This window comes from Grammomys surdaster, unplaced genomic scaffold (genome assembly GCF_004785775.1).
Source record: "Grammomys surdaster isolate TR1022 unplaced genomic scaffold, NIH_TR_1.0 363, whole genome shotgun sequence".
NCBI lineage: Eukaryota > Metazoa > Chordata > Mammalia > Rodentia > Muridae > Grammomys > Grammomys surdaster.
In genome coordinates, this window is record NW_021604782.1 from 7532216 (window position 1) to 7553098 (window position 20883).

At 44.0% G+C, this 20883-nt stretch overlaps 1 protein-coding gene across 1 annotated transcript in view; it reads left to right on the forward strand.

Annotated features, from left to right (window-relative positions):
* The window catches only part of Palm2 (paralemmin 2), a 142352-nt gene that overhangs the window by 78067 nt on the left and 43402 nt on the right, over positions 1-20883 (forward strand). Inside the window, exon 3 of the mRNA XM_028779895.1 lies at positions 5306-5436. Within this exon, the coding sequence (XP_028635728.1) occupies positions 5306-5436 (131 nt within the window). The remainder of the gene's footprint in view (positions 1-5305; positions 5437-20883) is intronic.

Genomic DNA, 20883 nt, shown 5'->3' on the forward strand with positions numbered 1-20883 from the left:
AGAGAGAGAGAGAGAGAGAGAGAGAGAGAGAGAGAGAGAGAGAGAGAGAGAGAAACTAAATTCTTCTGTGACCAAAAAAGATATTCATCATCAACCCATTAAGTTCATTTGCTGAACAGTTCTAAAATGTTCTGATACCTTAAAAGATTTTAAGGTATCTTTTATTATTTTGAAACTTCAGCACTAATCAGATTTTTTGTCTATTTGTATGTATAAAACTCCAATGTTATTTAAACATTCTCCAACAGTACGAGGGCTCAGTGGTGAAGGTACTTGGCACCAAGTTTTTCTTATCATGTCTCTATACCTATAATCTGAACTTGAGTAAAGGGCAAAACTGCATCTCTTTTATTAGAAGTCTGACTTGTGATCTAAATTATGTAACAAAACCCCAGACCAAAGCAAGATCTTATTAGATATGAGGAGGAGAGAAGAACAGGATTGCAAGGTTAGGAGAGGATGAGGAAAGCATGTAAGAGTGACTGGAAACATGCTGGATGGCAGCCAGCTCGGTAGTAAAGGTGCTTTCTGTGCAGGCATGAGACCTGAATCTGGATCCCAGAAACCCCAGGTGGGCATGATGCCCTGCTTGTGATTCCAGCCTTGAAAACCCAAGATGGGATCTCCAGAGAAAGATGTCTAGGAAGACTAGCCATATTGACAAGCTCTAGATTTGATTGATTAGTTCTTGCCTCTGTGTGGAAGGTAGAAAGAGCAATTAGGCATGATTCTTGACCTCAGTCTCAGGCCTCAATGTGGATATATGTCTACACATGCATGCCTGCCCCCACACATGCAAAAATAACCATGCACATGTGTACCACATACACACACACACAAATGGGGAAAGCACAAAAATAACTAGCATCTATTGCCTCACCCTGAATCTTAAGCTACTTTATTTTACATAATTGAAGTAATCCAGAATCTATACCCACAAATGCAGTCAATGATACCTTTAGTCAGATTACAGATGAATGGATGATTTGGAGTAAAGGATAAACCCATGAAACCACAAGAATGACTCCGAGGAGAATATTTGTATAGTCTAACGACAAGATTTTATACAAATCCAACATCAATGCTAGACTTACAAAGTGAAATGACTGCTAATTATGACTTTATGAACATGACAAATTTCTGATCAGGACACAGAGAAGCGGGGTGGGGAGGAGAGAGAGAGATGCTTTGCTCATCCTAATCCGTCTCCCACCTTCCATCCTGCTCCATCCTTCTTACTGTGTACCTAGACCAACTCAAAAAGTTGCTTCCTGTCAGTGAGCTTAGCTGTAGAGGAGGAAAATTTGACAGACCATCTCAGGTCTGCCTTTGCTTTGTTAGCCTACAATATGGTATTTGCAAAGGTAAAGGGTGTGTGCTTTGCTTTTCGGTAACTCATTCTTTCAGCAGTTACTTGTTATGATCACGTTCAACTCCCTGTTAACCTCAGGGATAAAAACATATGTCACCTGACTGAGAAACTCAAGGATGAGGGAAAAGTGACACCAGCGTGGAGCCCATTGCTGGAAAAACTGGAGAATAGTTATCTATGTGAAGGAGAAGCATCGTTACCTTCTTATTGGTTACATCGTGGTATGGACAGAACCCAGAGCCACATACATACTAAGCACATACTTTAACATGATCTATACCCTCAGCCTCCCTGAGTGGCTCTTAAACTGTTAGAGGACTCTAGTAATTTTTCTGTTGCTGATAAAACACTATTATCCAAAGCATCGTAGGACTTATTTTGACTACACAGCTCAACACTGAAAGAAGTCAGGGCAGGAACTCAATAGAAATCATGGAGGAAAGCTGCTTGCTGGCTTGTTCTCAGGCTCACAGTCAGCTATCTGTTTTATACCTGTCCGTGAAATAGTATCACCCTGCAGCCTGGGTCATCCTACATCCACTAACAATCAACACAGTCCCCCCCACACACACACTTCTACAGGCCAATCTGATCTGGGCAATTCTTCAAGAGAGGTGACGCTAACCTGTCTCTAGCTGAGAGTTTAAAGCTAACTAGAACAGGTGGGTTGTACTTTCTCCAGTCATTTTTAGCTACACAATAATCATTTATTTATATGTGAGCAATTTCATGTCTTTAGGTTTTATTTAGAAACTACACCTTAAATACGGTTTGCCTTTATTTTATTATATTTCATTCTACTTATGTAGTAGTTTTGCCTGCACATGCACACCTGTGTCTGAGGAGGTTAGAAGAGGGAGTCAGATCCCCAGGAACATGAGTTGCAGATGGTTGTTAGCCACTATGTAGATACTGGACATTGAACCGAGGTTCTCTAGAAGAAAAATCTATGGTTTTAACTGCTGAGCCATTTCTCCATCTCCCAAGTTTGCCTCTGAGTACACTGAGAGTAATCAAACAAATCTCTATAATGGATTATAATGAAGCGATCCACTAATCTCTCTATGCAATCATTATTGACCGTTGTTCATGTTTTCCTGCTGCCTTCTCTTACTAGGAAGAATTAGTCCTGTCCTCTAAATACTCACAGTGATTAGTTCTCTCTAGTCCTTAACCATGATACACATGACCAGTCTCTATGACTATCCAGTAGCTGCTACTTGCCGTTAGGGACCACAGAGTGTGACCTCCTCTCTTGCCTCTATTCCTGCTCTTCCTTTTAGGAAGCCCACACATGCTCTTGTGTATTGTTTTTTATCTCATTTCTCAAAGCAGTAATTATTCTTTTCCAATCGTTGAACTGAAATGAATGTATTTTATCCCATTCTGAAGTCCATCCATACACTGGCACAGGTGGGATTCTGATTTTAACATTGGAGACACTACTGGGGAGTAGTGAGTCACTAAATGTTTCCTTTTTTTTAAAGATGAAGCATGACATTGGACTTTTTAAGAGAATAGTCCAATATGGACTGGATAGTACAAGATCTTAGAACGTTTTACAATGGGACTATTGTTGGGTAGGAAAATGACCTTGTCTTTTTGGAGACTCATATTCAGATATCAGTGGGTGATGTCATGGTGTCTGAGATTTGCTTTAAAATGCATTTGTAGCAGGGCTGGGTGGGAAGGTTCAATGGTTAACAGCCCATTCAGATCTTAGAGAATACCTGAGTTCGGTTCTCAGCACCCACATTCAGCAGGCACAATTGCCTGTAACTCCAGCTCCAGGGGATCCAACACCCTCTCCAGAATCTTAGGGCATTGCATTTATACATGCAGTATCTACATATGAGTGTTTATATGCACACACACACACACACACACACACATGCACACGCACACACACACACACAATTAAAAAATAAATCTTTAAAAAATGCTTTGGACCAAGGCATGGCAGCTCATGCCTTTAGTCCCAGCACTTGGAAAGCAGAGGCAAGTGGATCTCTGAGTTTGAGGCCTACAAAGCGAGTTCCAGGAGCTACACAGAGAAACCCTGTCTCAGAAAAAAAAAATGCTTCTAGGAGTTGATGTGGTTGTATTTTAATCCACTCTAAACTCCCTGGTGGGTGCGTACATTCCTTGCTACCCACCCCAATGTTCTGGATTCCCAAAAGAAAGACACACATACATAGCTTTATATTTTAAATACCTTAAACAGCTCACTCAGTGGCTGGGCCACTCCCTAGCTCCAAGTGGCTAACACACACTGCCCACTGATGTTCCTGAATTCATACTTACTAAATCTATGTTTTATCTTTGCTACCCTGGACTCTGCTGGGCAGCCCTCCTGGGGCTGCCTTCCCCCTGTGCCTACATTTCGGCTAGCTCTCCCTCCAGCACCTTTCCAGCATGGGCCATCCTCATCATGGCATGGAAGAATCCCCTCTTCCTTCCCCCTCTGTCCCTTCCCAGGAATCCTAAAAGTCCCGCCTCTGTCTCTCTGCCTAGCCATTGGCCACTGATAACTTTTATTGACCAGTTGAAAACCAACTGGGGACAGGCTTCCTTTAGTCCTACATGTGGGACACTGCAAACAGGTGTTTGGGTAACATAATTAGCATGAGAACACAAGCCTCTACCGGTAGCTTGGAAATATGGCAAAATATTTATAATTATTAAATCAAGATATAGTTTCATTATGATTGATAAACCTAGACATATGTTTATTATGTTTACTCTATTATTGACTTTTTAAGAACAATGGTTGAGGAGGCACAGACACCACTGATAGCTCTTGTAAGGTCATACTTTCCCAGGTCACCTCATCGTAAGGCTGTCACCTCACTTTGGCCATTCTGCACTGGAACACCATGTTGTCAACAAAGCCCTTTAGACCCATCTCATAATATAGCAACACATTCTTTATCTCTTGTTGCTTTTAAAACAAAATCCCGAACGATCAATTTTACCAAATGAAGACTCAGGAGCCAGACACTGTGGCAAAAGCATGCTAACTCAGAGAGGCAGAGAAAAAGCACCCAGCTGACCTTCCTGCTCCACTGACATCCCAGAAGGGGAAAACACACACACACACACACACACACACACATACAAAAAAAAACAGTTCTTCTCCACACTGTCTTATAAACTGTTCCTAACTGAATGTCCCTCCTATCTACTTCCTATGCATCTCTCTATCTGTCCTCCTGACTTCTTCTTACTCTCTATGGTTTTTCCTATGTTCACTCCCTGTCACCTGGTGCCTGCTCCACCTCTTGACCTATGGTTGACTTTATTCAATCCTGTTTACAAAACAGAAAGCTCCACCACACCACAACCAGAAACAGATTTTTCCAGTACACAACCTCCGGGTTCAAGGAGTGATCAAATATCCTGCAGCAATCCCTCTCCCTACTTCCTGAATTCCCAGAATCATTGAGGTGGGGCGGGTACATCTATATGTGCATGCATATGTGTGAGCATGCATATATAACCACATGTGTACATGTATGTGGAAATGCATACATAGGCATCTATTTGCATATGTGTGCAGAAACTATGTCTTTGTTCTCTCCTTACTGGAATAGAAGGTGTGTAAGGCAGGAATTGGGTTTTGTTTTGTTTGTTTTGTTTTGTTTTGTTTTGTTTTGTTTTTGGCAGTCAGAATAGTGGTAGGGTCTAATAAATACACATTTGAATTTAAAAACAAAAGGAGATGTAGAAAAAAAAGTCCAAACTTTGTAGAAAAAAAAGTCCAAAATTCTTGTTGCTGGGGCCAGGCAGATATCGACAGCCATGTCTGGGAGTGAGTGAAGGCAGTGGTCAGACCTGGACAGTTGAGTGACAGATTTGATGGAGAAGCCCTGCTAGTCCAGAGATAGATATGGACCAAAAGATGTCATCTGTTGTCTTCCCTCCTTCCCACAGTCCAAAGTGCTTCGGGAAAAATGGCTGCTGCAGGGTGTACCGGCGGGAACAGCAGAGGAGGAGGAAGCCAGGCGCCGGCAGTCTGAGGAGGATGAATTCAAAGTCAAGCAACTTGAAGATAACATTCAGAGGTAGGTGGTTCCCAGCCTGCAGTAACCACTGCTCTCCTGGAGGGGCCCTTTCACCATACTGCGACTTTTCCCTGAGGCTGTAGACTGCCTTCCTAAATAGATATTGGTATTGTCTAGCTTTTCTGTTTGAATCAGTGTTATTCCTCAGAGTATAGAACAGAGATGTCTTCCACCCACCAATGAGGTATTTGTTATAAGCAATCTGCCCTTCCCCAAATGCTCTCCTGTAAGTTCTTCCGTCAGCTTTTATCTTTTTCTTCTTCGTGGGTCTAGCTGTTGATTGTTGTGGCCACTGTTAAGGGTTTCTGCATAGATTTGCCATGTGTGATCAATTGAGAAGGGAGGATTATAGTCAAGGCTCTTGGAACTGAGATGAAGAGTGCATAGAGAAGCTCTGAGTTCTGTAGATCAACTTTTCATGGCCTCCTTGTCCTGCTCAGTGAGCACATTGCTTCTCTGACTGCCCTTAACCAGGTTCTGACCGCTTCAAATATAGAAGAGAGGTGACCTGCCTATGGCCAGGAAACTGGTCAGGTCCATCCATAAGCAAAAATAGAGATTTCTCCTTGGCAACTCTAGCTGTCCCAGGACTCAGGACATAGACAAAGCAGGAGCTGAGGGTGGAAGGTGGTGTGTGTACAGACCTTAGAACAGAGTTTCTACGATCAACCTGCTCCATCAACTTCTGCCCAATTGCTTTTTCTCTGTCTTCACTCTTCTTGACAAGTTCACTAGCCAATTACTGGCCCTCCATCTCCTCCTGAGGCTGAAGCAAACACTTGGCAAGTGCATCAGGAAGCACGAGAAACTCCAGTTCACGGCCAGTTTAGAACATATATCATATCCTATCTCCAACTAACTAACCAAGTAACTAAGTGTGTGTCAGGGGTTGCTAGAGCAGTGGTTCTCAACCTGTGGGTCGCAACCCCTTTAGGTGTCAAATGACCTTTTCACAGGGGTTATATATTAGATAACATGCATATCAGATTTTACACTATGATTCATAACAGTAGCAAAATTGAAGTTATGAAGTAACAACAAAAATAATTTTATGGTTGAGGGTCATTATAACATGAAGATCTATATTAAAAGTTCATAGTATTAGGAAGGTTGAGAATTGCTGATCTAGAGGAACAGAACTGATCGAGTGAATTTATATTCAATGGAGACTTATTAGATTGGATTACATGATAAGATAGACCAACAATGGCTAATTCCCATGGGAAATACCAAGGATCTGGTCTACAGTCTCAATCTGGTGCTGTAGGCCTGAAGGATTCTGGGAGAAATGCTGGTCTTCAGATTACATTTGCAAGCCCAGAGAAGCTGGTGCTACTATCAGTTAAGGAACTCAACAGTAGCAGCAACAGGCTAGATGAACTTGTCAGCAAGAGTGAAGACAGACAAAAGGCAAAGCATTCCTTCTTCCATGCCCTTTGATCTGGGCTGCCACCAGCTTAGGACTGCAGAGATTTAGTGTGGATCTTCCCACTTCAAGTACCTTGGTCAGGAAAAATCCCTCACAGGAGTGGCCAGCCACTTGACTTTTAAGGGATTCCATATCCAGTCAAGTTGCCAGACACTGTTAGCCATCACACAGATGAAGCAGAGTACACCAGCTGAACTGCTGCTTGATGTTCACTCACACTCACAGCTAGTGAAGGCTGGAGGCAGTCTCAGAGAGGCCAGCTGTGTCACAAGCTGATTGCAAATTCCAAGGCATGCTTCAGCCTGTGCTCCTGGTTTGCCCAGGCCCTAATGTCTCTACAGATCATTCAGAAAGCTTAGCTAACTGTTGCTTGTGGGAGAGATGCTCAAGAAAACGTTTGGGGGTGATGTATGTATGTGTTTGCATATGGACACATACATATACGCACGTGCACATATTCATGGATATGTACACTTTATGGAGCCCAAAAGGTAAAAGCTAAATGGTCACCATTTATACAAGGGAAAGTGTGGTAGTACAGAAAGGAGTAAATTCTATGACATTTTCTGCTTTTCTTGTGGGCTTAAGCAGAGATTGTTTTTATGGTCCAGGAGTTGGTAAAGTACTGGCAGGCTGTGATGGGGCCCTGGAGTCTCATCTTAAATGAGCTCAGTTTGGGCAAAGTCAACCACTAGGGTGTATAAATGCTATTTTTAATATAATTGTAAATTAATATGGTGGCTGTATATCTTTATCCTAGGTAGTCCCTCAATAACAACAGAGAGAGACCAAGATTTGTTTTCAAGCTTCACTTCAATATCTGGGCAGTCAATCTTATCCCCTAAACTAATCTGACTACCTCCCAGCCAAAATCCCAATAATATTTGCATTGAAGGCCTCCCATGCTTCATCTGAGTTCTCATGTGGCTCAGACTCCTCTCTCTCTCTCTCTCTCTCTCTCTCTCTCTCTCTCTCTCTTTCTCTCCCTCCCTCCCTCCCTCCCTCCCTCCCTCCCTCCCTCCCCCCCCCTCTCTCCCCTCTCCCTGACAAGTGGAAGTTGCACCCTTTTTCTCTCTTCTGCCCAGTCATTGGGTGATCAGCTTTTATTGACAAGGCTAAGAATAAATGGTAAGAATTGTTTACACAAACTTGAGACCGAGATTCTTGACATAAGCATTACAGTGCCAGGTCTGGATTAAAACACTGAAGGCAGAGAAATCAGCAACTGAATAACACAAGGATAACCTTTACAAGGGGCACATAATCATTATGCCTACAGGAGTGTGCTGTAAGAGTTGGGAGTTCAGATGGGCATGGTCAGCCACAGAAAATAGATCTTTCCACCTCTGAATCAAGAGAATGAAGAGCTCGTGTATACGTGTGCAGGAACTTCTTGGAGCCCTTTGAAGAGGGTGATGGCCAAGACAGAGGAAAAGAACCATGGTGGGCTGTAGGAGTGAGTGGCTAGGCTCTGGGTCAAGGGATTCTTTGCTTGCTCCTGTCATGATCTTGTCAGGCATGGGCCTCATGGGCCTTGGTTGTGTACCAGGGCAAGCTGCCCTCTAAGGGCTACTCTGTATGAGCAAGGCTGTTGTGGGTACCTTCTCCTCCTCCAGGCCTCCTGACTGAGGACATCTTTCCTGTTCTAGAATCTGATTTCTGTCTCCCTTCCTCTTGCCATCTCTCCCCTGTAGACTGAGCCACCCTTGTGCAACATGCTTAGGATCAGAGATGTTTACATTTGGAACTTTACATTTTTTTTATTTCAGAATCTTTGCCGATATACAATGAGATACCTTGGGAACAGAATCACAAAATGTGTTTGTTTCATACACAGACCTTATACATACCCTGTAGGTAGCTTTGTACAGTATTTTTAAATAATTTTTCAGTTGGAGCAAACTTTGTACATTGGCCCATTGGAGGAAAGGAGAGGTCTGCCTGTCAGCGATCATGAAGATCCAGATGTGAAAACATTTCCGGTGTTAACCCTTCAGATTAGGCATGCTCCTCCTCTAAAGGCTTTTGTGTCTTTACATTCCAACCCCAAGGGAAGAAAGGGGCTGCCATCTCTCATGTAAGGAACACCCGTTCTCCTGAGACACTTTCCTGTGATTGGGTGCAGTTCAGTTCTGTCTCACAAGACGCTGGATCTTGGAACAGCTGTTGGGCTCATGGTTCACATAAGCTCACTGCAGTGTGACAAAGTCTAAAGATTGGCCGCAGGACTCTGCTCGCTTTGGCTGAGCTCAGCTAAATGGCTCTAAGCCGTAGGTGGGATGCATCTGCTTTTATTTCCTGTGCACCAACAGGCTAACAGGCTGCTCTTATTGTCTTCTATGGCAACAACAGAGGATCCAGAGAGCGGAGCAAAAACAAGGCCTACACTTAGAGCTGTCCATAAGCTAGCCTCTAAAGCTTGCTGGTAGCCACGCCCAGTCAAGAGTAGAGCTGTCCATAAGCTAGCCTCTAAAGCTTGCTGGTAGCCACGCCCAGTCAAGAGTAGAGCTGTCCATAAGCTAGCCTCTAAAGCATGCTGGTAGCCACGCCCAGTCATGAGAGGACACAGATGACCCACTGTTGATGGAAAAACCACAAATAAGAGAAGCATAAAAGGATGAGGAGTGATTATTGAACTGAAAAAAAGAAAACTGCAGAAAACTAAGAAAGAATTAAAACTCACAATATAATGGGGGCAGAGGCAATGAGGGAAAAGAATAAAGAGAAAAGGAGAGATTCGGGGGTCCTGTCTAGATTTTGATATTTATTGAATAGGAAACCCAGACGTAATGCCACAGTGCCCCCTGAAAAAAGGAATTTATGCAGCAAAACATTACTCTGCAGATCCTTAGCTTTCCACCCACTGGTCTGAGTCACTCCCTAGAAATGCATTAGGTTCTCTTAAAAGGGACACGTGGTTCTGTTTCCCAATGCTAAAGTAAGCCAGGCATGGTGATGTGAGTTTTTTTTGTAGTCTTTGTACCCTGGGAGTGAAAGCAGAAGGATCCAGCAGTTCAAGGTCACCATAGGCCACCAGAGGCCACATGAGATCCACCCTTCACAAAGGCTGGGATATAGCTCAGTTGGTATAGCACTTGTCTGGCATGCACAAGACCCTGGGTTCAGTCCCTAGCACCACGTCTACTGGTTATGGTAATGCACACCTGTACTCTCATTTCTTGGGAGGTGGGAGCAGGAGGGTGATAATCTGGAGGTCATTTTCTGCCACCTAGAGAGTTTGAGGCAGTCTCAAATGTGTGATCTTGTCTCAAAACCAAACCAAGCCAAGCCCCCCCCCCAAAAAAAAGACTTAAGGAAGAATAAAGCATGGTAATCAAAGAGAACATGCAATTTCTACGTGAAAAAAAATGAGGATTAACTTGGGTCGTTTGGTTTAGAGAAAGAAAAGGGGTTATGGCCCCACAGACTCTCAAGTGTGTCTAGCATTCAGGCCGTGTCTTACTTCTTTATGATTGGATCACTCTGAATATGACAAGAGTTTAAATAAAGCATGAAGACTGTGGTTTGGGTTTGACATGACCGCTCTCCTAGAGATCAAGGACGAAATCATACACATTTTAAAGTTTTTCCCAGCCTGGGGCAGTGTAGGAAACTCCAGGCCCTTAGTTGCACTTTCTTCCAATATGTTATTTATACAATGGAGGTGCCTTTCAGAACTGGTGGTGGTGGTGATTATATTTTTCAGGCTAGCCTACTGAAAAGGAAAGACAAAGGAAGGAGGGATGGAAGGAGGGAAGAAGAAAGGAAAAGAGGGAGGGAGAGATGGCAGGAGGGAGGGATTGAAGAAGAGAGGAAGGGAGGAGCAGAGGGAGACAGGGAAGAGGGGGAGAATATATCTAGAATATTCAAGTCTTGGGCAGTATAATTACCTTGGGGAAGTTTTAAAAAAATATTCATAGGCTTCATTCCAGAAATTTGGATTCTGTGGCTCAAGTAAGGAGTTCCTAGCTCAGGGGATCTAAGCACTTGTTACCAGACATGGTAACCTGGACTCAATTCCCCATATCCATATGATAAAAGAGAACTGACCCTGAAGATTGTCTTCTAACCTCAACACAGGCACTGTGGTGTGTGCATGCCCACCCACCCTCACTCACCCACGCCGACACACAATTTATAAAGACTCTAAGCCTATTCCCTACAGTTGTATTGTAAAAGCAGGATTGCTGTACATGGAGAGAAGCAGACTGGAAGATTCAGTTTCTAGCACTGAAGCCAGGAAAATCAAGAGCACACAATAGACTAAGGAGCACAGACATTGCCCTTGATTTCAGACTGACTCTGGCTTTGACTCAAGGACATTAGAAACCACCTCTGGGGACTCTGTAAGGGAGAGCCACTCACCACAAGCTGAGGTTTTTGTGTTTTGTTTGGTTTGGTTTTTTGTTTGTTTGTTTTTCCAAAGACCTTATGGCAGAGCCCCCTCCCTTTGAACTTCATTAAAAACAACCTTGGCTCTCTAGGCTAATAAAGATACAGGTCAAGGATGTTGACTACCTCCTCAAAGCCCAGAAATTTCTATTATCCTTCAAAGATTGATAGCTGAATTGTGAGCAATATGACTCAAGTCGTGCCATCAGAGTGGCTGCAAAGGGGGGAGATCCTTGTCACTGTCACAGATAACTTGTCTCTGTTTGCTACTCTTCCCTGGCTTGTGTTAACAGTCATATTCGTGCTGATAAGTGGAGACCAATGAGGCTGAAAGCAGACTTCATACGCATTTCTTATATTTTAAAAACAAATATCAGACGTGAACATCTGTACGAGTTGTTTCCTGTTGGAATATTATACTGAAGAATTCCAAGGTCAACTATTACCAGTGTCTCACTGTGTCCCTGGGGTTACACAGAACCCCATACTAGTTGTCTTAGTTAGGGTTTTACTGCTGTGAACAGATACCATGACCAATACAAGTCTTATAAAGGACAACATTTAATTGGGGCTGGCTTACAGGTTCAGAGATTCAGTCCATTATCATCAAGGCAGGAGCATGGCAGCATCTATCTATACAGGCATGGTGCAGGCAGAGCTGAGAGTTCAACATCATCAGCTGAAAGCTGCTAGTGGAAGATTCACTTCCAGGCAGCTAGGATGAGGGTCTTAAAGCCCATGCCCACAGTGACACACCTACTCCAACAGGGCCACACCTCTAAATAGTGCCATTCCCTGGGCCGAGCATATATAAACCATCACACCAGTGTTCTTGATATTTCAGGCAGTGAGATCTACACTAGCTTGTTCTGTTTCATATCTGTTCTTGTAACCAGGGCTTATTGCTTGCCTTGTGGGTTTTTTTTTCCATTTGAGTATCATTCCTATTTTAATAATGAATTCATTATTTTTCTGGTTGCTGTGACGGAATGCCTGATAGAAACAGCCTAAGAGAGGAAAGGTTTGTTTTGGTTCCTGGTTTCAAAGGGTTCCATACGGTTGTCAGGTGCCATGTACTTGGCTAAAATATCAAAGCATAGGCACATGTGGTAGTGGCTGTCTGCATGATAGATAAACAGAAGGGTGGAGCGTTGGTCCCCAGCTGGCTTGTTTCTTTGTCCTCCTTTCTTTCCATCTAGGCCCTCAGCTCTGGATTGCGTCTGTATAGGTAGTGCATGAATTCAGGATGTATCCCCTTTGGGAACCCCCTCACAGATACATTCAGGAAGGATAGATGGAGGGATAAGAAGAGGGGTGGAAAGGGAAAGAAAAAAGTATGGAGAGAGAGAGAAGGAGGGAGGAGCCCTGCCTCATCAATCACCTAGGTGGCTCTAATTCAAGCCCACTTGACAGTGGAGCATACCCATCGTAAATTAGGTCTTCTTCAAAGGTGCAGTGTGTTCTTAACTTTCTTTAATTAATGATAAATGCAGAGGGAGTTTGTTCCTCTATCTCACCCATTGGAATTACCCCTGTGAAGGTGAGAAACCTTGTAGAATACTGAATGAAAATGAATGACCTCATTCAGCTCTACAGACAATTCTCTGTGTGTTCGGGCAAGTCTCTCTCGTGGTCTCTGGCCTCTTCCTCATCTTGTCGATGAGAGGTCTCTTGGGATCTTCCAGTCATGACACTATGAGATTCTCTCATTTGAGGAGTTGACTTGGGAGCCTTTCTTTAAACAAACACACCTGTGTAGAGAAATGTCCCCATTGTGGCAGGAAGTGGTTTTGGATACAGGTCAGAATATAGAGAGGTGTCTAGGTTCTCAGGAAACAGAAGATCCATTTGTAAGTAACTGATTCACTGCAGAGATGACTAAACTCATCTGAACAGCTTTCACTGTCAAAATATGTCACATCAAATATTCATTGAATAAAATATTGAAGTATCAGTTGCTAACCAGGAGAAGGCCACTCATGCAGCTTTTAAAAAAAAAAAAGGATTAAAAAAAATCAAGATACAAGTAGGCTAGTCCACTTTTTCTCTGGCTCTCTCTGGTGTTTATCAGAATACAGTTAATTCTCTGCATTATTAAGAGTCACAGAACAGAAGGTGGACACCTTAGTCTTACACTGTGAGATTTGGAAACCACTGAGACAGCCCTCACTCACAGCTATTCTGGAACCAGCACCCACAGAAATGTTCTTTGAAATCACAAAGGATGCTTACTTGGGATTCACTGTGTTCTCTCTACTTGCTATTTTTAGCTCTGTGATGTGCTGTTCTTTTGAAGCAGGACTGGTACCATCTACACTGGGCATGCTCCATCTGTGCCATCCCAGCCTGGGTTCCTGCCCCACGTGCAGCACACTCCCAGACACAATCTATTTAGGGTTGCCGTTTTCCCCAAGCCAAAACAATACTATATACTACATACGCTGTAAACAATTTGATCTTCTAGTGTCAGTTCTCTTATAAGTGTTATTTTATGATAAAATATTTTGAGACCCATGATATTAAGTGAAATCATGCTAACATTCACTTCATACTGTAGGGAGATGGGCAGGTAGCATGTTCCTCCTCAGCTCATGCATGCCTCTTATTGAGCAATATAATGCTGTACCATGACCTGGGAGGTAGAGGCTCTAACCTCCCCGTAGCAGTTTTCATAACTAGCGAGAGTGCCTCCTTCAGCTACGTGCAGGAAATGCAGGCTCGCTTTGGTCTCTTTCTCCTGAGTATATATCTTCTTGCCTGGATTCAGCCTGACACTCTGCTAGAGATGGTGTGCCATTATGTAAAAGCCTCCCAGTATAGCACAGGGCTGGGTGAACCTGTACCTCCAAATTTGACCAGACTTGGAGTCTTGATTCTGCATGTGTGAGCTGTTGGGTCTTGACTAACCATGTGACTTCTCTGAAGCTGAGATTCGTTTCCTGTACATTGATGAAAACAGTACCCACTCTGCAGGGCAGGCATAGTATGTAAAGATCCTGTGCTCCTGTGGAGAGCCGGCTACAGAAAGCTGTCCATAAGCACCCAGCACTATCACTGTGCGTTCCAGCTCCCGAGAGCAGGGCTTCTCAACGACACGATTGACATTTTAGGGCCAATAATTATTTGTTGTTGGAGGCTATCTTATGCATTGCACGAAGTTTAATAATATCCATGGACTCAACCTAGGGGTAGTTTCCAGTTGCACCATCCCCCAACCTTAGTACAATAAAATGACTCCAGATCATACTAACTGTCCTCTGGGAACAAAATCACTCCAAACAGGGAACCACATACATAGCCTGGTTATCTGTTACTGGCTGGTTTTCCATCACTGTGATGAAATACTTGAAAAAATCAATTAAAGGAATGCATTTGGGCTTGCGGTTTCAGAGTTTTGCACCCATGGACACTTGGCTCCATTGTTTCTGGACCTGTTATGAGGCAGGACATCATGGTAGAGCGTATGGTGGTAAAGCAAAGGTGCTCACCTCGTGGTAGCCAGGAAGCAGAGACCAAGCAAGCTCACTTGTGTAGCAAAGCCCCTTCCCCCAGGTCCTATGAAACTGTGACTCTGAACCTGCATTCATTATCTGCTTGTTAAGTCAGAGCCCCGAAACTCACCTCTGAAACTCACCTCTGAAACTCACCTCTGCTGCTCACTGGAGAAAAGATTTTTAGTATAATCTTAGCACCTGGGGAGACTGAGGCAGGAGAATCATCCTGAGCCACATAATGAGAGCCTGTCTCAAAATTCAAAACTGCCTGGGTGTAGCATCACAGGCCTTTAATCTCAGCAATCAAGAGGCAGAAGCAGGCCGAGCTCTGTGACTTTGAGGCCAGTGTGGTCTACAGAGGGAGTTTGAGGACAGGCAGAGTTACATAGAGGGACTGTGTCTTGAAAAACAACATTCAAAACTTTGAAAAGGGAAGAAACAAACAAACAAACAAACAAACAAACAAACAAACAGAGCCAAACTAGAACACAGTGATGACTCTAGAGGAAAGTCTCACCACCAAATAGCTTTAGAGTATAGATCCCTGAAGTGATTCTAAGAGCAGAGAGACCAAGTGTTTCAATCACCTTCAGGTATCGAGACAGAAAAGTCAGCTCTGTGTTTTAGTAACATATCTGCCTTTCTTTTTCATCCACTGTTGTGCTGGTTTACAAAGACAGTTATTTTAGGACAACTCATAAAACTGTGGACTCTTGAGGATGGTGAGCAAGTCAGGGTGGGAGTCGTAGGCATTCTTTCCTCTGACAGCGACAAAGATCATACAAAATCAAACTAGTTCAGATGCATACTTTATAAAGAGTTATGTTTCTTTGTCTTAACAGTTTTAGAGTCACACACACACACAAAAAAAAGCCAAACGGCATGGTGTTAACTCTGGTGAGCATCCCCTGATGACCTCACATCATGTTAGAAGACATCAAGTCCAGAGTGTGTGCAAGAAGAGAAGGTGTGCTCAGACATGAATGCAGAGAGTGATTCCAGAACCAGGATTGCTTCCTCATCCCTGGGTTTTACAGGAACTAACTCAGAATTCCCACACAAAAAAATCCTTAATCTCTTTAAAGGGAAGACTTCCCAGTGACCTAAATGAATTTACCTGAGCCCAGCCCTTTAAAGGCCCTACATCCTCTCAGCATTGTCAAATGGGGGACCAGACTCCCAACACAGGTACGTTTGCAGACATACCGTATCCACACTACAGCACGTGGTCTCAGTCTTTTTCAGTGACAACATGGAAGTCTTACAGTTGGGTCTGGTGACAACCATCCAATGGCCACAGGGGAACAAGGACCTGTGTAAGCAGGCAGACTTGTCTCCATCACAAAGGTCTCCATCCAGAGTCAGAGTCAGTCTCTCTTTGCCCTCAGGTTCAGGCGTGGACCCTTCCAGGAAGCAGATGGGAAATGGAAGCCCCAAGCCCCCTTCCTCTGTAGAATCCAGTTCCTTAGCACACTCATGCTCTCCTCATCCTTCTCCCAGCCAGAGCAACCTCAGACATCCAAGCTCCCTCACTTAAAGCTGAAACTGTAAACCATGGCGTGAGCCAGAGCTCCAGACCTAGAGACAGGAGAGGATTATGCCGTAACGGGAAAGTTGAGTAGGGGGCAGGTGAATTAGCAGCATGTTTCCCAAAGTCTCATTCCCTTTTTGAGATTTAAAAAAAAAAAAACAGAGCACGTGTTCAGTTTTACAGAGTATTAAGAAATGGCGGCCTGTATGTGACCCTTCTAAAAAAACCATGGGAATCATGGGGCTACTTACTTCCTGCCGACCAGAAGCCTCTCCTGCCTTACTGCTAGGCCATGTTGTCTCCTTGGAAACAGAATCACTACTAGAATAAAAACCACTCTGGGCATCCCAGTGTCATGCTTTTTCTCCTCCAGTAGAGAAAGACTAAAGGAAGAGGATAATGTCTGAACACTACTGGGGTCCAGAGAATTCCAGGGATACCTCAGCAGGAATGCTGGCTTCGCTATGACACACAGCACAAGAGCAGCCACTTGTGCTAGTCTGCTTTCTGTCACTGTGATAAAACGCAACCAAACCAACACGGAAGAAAGGACTTGTTTGGCTAATATGTTCATATCACTGTCTCTGAGGGAAGTCAGGGCAAGAGCTCAGGCAGGAGCCTGGAGGCAGGAACTGAAGCAGAGACCATAGTGAAACACTGCTTACTGCCTTGCTCCCAGAATCATTTCCCTGTTTAGTTTTGTTTGTTTGTTGATTTTGATATTTTTAAACAGATGCTCACGACGTAGCCTTGGCTATCCTTGAACTCAATATATAGACCAAGCTAGCATTAAACTCACAGAGCTATGCTTGCCTCTGCTTCCCTCTCCAGACATGCATCACCATACCACATACTTTTCTTCTATATCCCAGGCCTAAGGATGGCACCGCTCACAGTGGGCTGGGCCTTCCTGCTTCGATTTAGTAATCATGAAAATGTCCCCCAAACATCCTCACAGGCCTCCTCATTGGTGGAGGCAATTTCTCGACTGAGGTTCCCTCTTCCTAAGGTATCAAGTTGACAGCTGAAACTGTGACACTACCTTAGCCAGATTCTCCATGCCAGGATCAGCCCACTCTAAATATCAATGGCACTGAGTTGTTCTAGATGGACCATGTGGCATCTTTGTGACGCTAGGAGATGCAGCTCCGTGTGAGGTGGGGAGGGGCGTCACTGCTTGAAAAGACTTCTGTCCCTTGGGCCCCTCAGCCACATCCTGGGCAGCAACAGTACATACAAACAGACACCTTTATTCTGGCTGGTCATTAAGACACTCATTATACCTTTTCCTTGAACTTCCTCAAGCAAGGTCTGAGGTGACAGAGAATGTGCACCAGGTAGCTCAGATGAGGCACCCACCCATTGGTTGTAAAGCGGTAGGATAATTCCTCCCAGTGAAAGCAGCTCCAAGCAAAGGTGACTGTAGTAAAAAGATGAGAAACAGTTCCGGGCTCCGGAGCACTGCTCAGCTTCTTCCTCCTTCCAAGAAACCATGGGAGGGCTCTTGTCTTTTAAACTCCCATGCTGTGTGCACGAGTGTACACACACACACACACACACACACACACACACACACACACACACACTGACTCTGCACCTCAGCAGGATTTCCAGGCTGTTTGTCCCAGGAAGCTGAAAAAGAACACTGCATTTTTTCCTCCCAAGTGCAGAAAATTGGGGCAGTGGACTAAGCAGATCTGAGAGGAAGACTGCTGTGAGCAGAGCTGACCGGATACAAGAGAGATCAGCATTTCCTCAGCAAGTAGTTTTTTTTTTTTTTAAGTTGGAAATTGCAAACTACATTGTATACATGAATGAAATTATCACATGAAATTATCTCTTAAAGCTTGGTTATTATTTTTTTAATGTATGACTCATGGGTTTCTTGGTTAGACAAGTCTGTGCCAGTCTGTGCTAATCAAGGGATGGGAATCATTGACAAGGCACTTGACAACATTCTTTATAGCAATTTGATGTTGCTGTGACATTGAAGTGGGTGGTCTGTCTCCCCAGTGCTGAAGATTGAAACCAGCGTGTAAGTGCTGCACCACCAGGCTGCCTCTCCAGCTCCAATACACACATCTACCTGAACAGGGAGGACACTAGCTGGGGCTTTGTCTCAGTCACACAGTGAGTTGCTTGTGTCTGGAGCCAGTATCATCTGTGTCAGACTGTGACAATCCCTAGTGACCACCCGAAATTTAAGAAGTGTTCCTGCTGCAAGCAGAATGTCAGACAGTGACTGTGTGCCTCTGATTTACTTTTCCTTTCCTAAATGTTACAATATAGCCATTGTCATGATTTTATGCCCTTTTTATCTCAAAAACGAATCCCTTCCCCTAAACTTAAAGGTAGAGAAGCTGAACACGGCCAAACTCACGTGACCCTCAGAATGCTCCACCTGGCCAGGCGTCCCCCAAAACTACAGTCAAGTTTATGTTCTTTCAAAACCTCCTCCCTTCTTTAGCTGGAGTCAAGGCCATGACAGAACCTCAGCCCTTGGCACAGATTCCCATAATTCACCTTGTTCTCGTAAGAATGGTTTGAGCAGCTGTTCTAGAACTCTGACTTGGACCAGGTCAGCCTTCCATCCAGGTTACTCTGCTCAGCTGAGCAGATAATGGGAACCTATGATGCTGATGTTTTAATATCAACCCTGCAGATAGCTTGTTTTACAATCCTGAGAAAATGAGTGAATGTCCCAAACGAGTCTGTAACTATAAACGAAAACAAATTTTTTTCCCTGCTCCCCCTTGGGGACATCCCAAGGATTTTGGACAGGCTGTAGGAGGGAGCCTGAAGAGAGAAATTGGTCTGGGGAAGAAAAAAAGAGCTTGGGTCTTCGTTGTATAAAACTTCGATGCTTAGGCGTTCATCTGAGGGCTCCTTCCACTGTCTGCTGTTCAGGGTTGCATAGTTTTCCCTTAAGGCAAGAAAAGTGCTGGAGATGTAACTCAGTCAATACTTGTCAAGAACACACAGTGTCACAATGTTCTGGGTCCACCACCCCCCCCGCACCCCCTGCCTCTGCAAGAACAAACAACTGAGGAAATGAGGATGAAAGAGTCTATAATGACAATATTAAGCCTGACTTCTTCCTCAAGGCACAATCCTCAGCTGCTGAGACAGAGGAGGACTCTACTATCTCATGGGTGTGGTGCCCGGATTCCATGTGTGTCCTGTGGCTGCAAAGACAATTCTGATAACGTCACAAACCAAGAAGAGATGACTTAATAGGGACATCATCTGCACATTTCTCTGTTCTGTAATAAGAATATAGGGATACACTTTAAAGAACAAACAAACAGAATATTAAGTTGAACAGAAAGGTAAAAGCAGAGCTCTCTGACATCCCTTGCGACAGTCACACCCTTCCTATCTGCCCCAGGTCAGAGCAGCACCCAGGTCAAGGTCCCAACATATCAGCCACAGAATAACTTGACCTGCGTATCCACCGACCACATCCTACTGCTGAATTTCCTATCCATTAGTACTGAGAGAACAGATCTTTCGAGTCCTGAATTCATAATTGTGCTTTTACAGATGCTGGAGATACCCTTTGCCTGGACTAGTTTATGTTCACGGTCATAGGAGATGAATGTCCTTTTTCAGGACTATTCATTGAATTACTTCACCTTCAAAAAAAATTTGTTTGACTAAAAATCCAACAACACAAGACTGCACTGTGTAAAGGTCCTTGGGACGTCTGTCTACATTGACAACTTGCTTTAAAATGGATGCTTTCCACCTTCAGATTCAACCGGCTCTGCCCCCTCTTTCCCGTGTGTCCTCCCCTTTGTAGTATCTCTCTCTCCCATCCCCATCTCCACCTGTCAATGACCACACTTGCCAAGTCACCAGTGTCACGTTAGTGGCTAAGTGCAGTGGAGATTTGAGTTCCTATCTTGGTTGACTGAAGTTGAAACTATTAGTCGCTCTTTACTTCTTCCACGTTATATGCATTCTTCTTTGTTTCTTCAAAACTCACACCATCCTTGATTTTCTGTATCTTCTTGCTCCCTCCAGCCATGAGATGTTTGCTGGTCCTTTGATGTTCCTGTCTTGGCACTGTCTGTCTCATGGTAGCCTCATTATCCCCAAGTGAAATCATCCATTGCCATGGCTTTGGCAGTGTGACATTCTTACACCTCAGTTTGGGTCTTCAGTTCCTCATGAGTCAGCTTTGCCTCCTACCACTGCTTTTTGGATGATCCCTAAATGTCTACAACTCAACGTATCAAAGCCTGAGGTCAGGTGGACATAGTGGTACTAAGCCTTCTATCTCAGCACGTGGCCGGCTGAAGAGGACGGTGAGCTCCAGACCAGTCTGGACTAGTTAAGTGAGACCTTGTCTCAAGCAAAAGAAAAACAAAAACAAAACTAGGGCCTGGGGCTCAGTAGTTTGCTTTATATGTGCAAGTCCCTGGTTTGGTTACAAGTATTACTTCTTTGAACTTTTATTGATTTCTTCTCTTTGGTACTAAATTTAACTAAAATGTATAGCTTCCCACAGAGTTATTTAGGTCAAAAATTGGAGCATTGTCCTTTACCCTTACACACACACACACACACACACACACACACACACACACACACACACA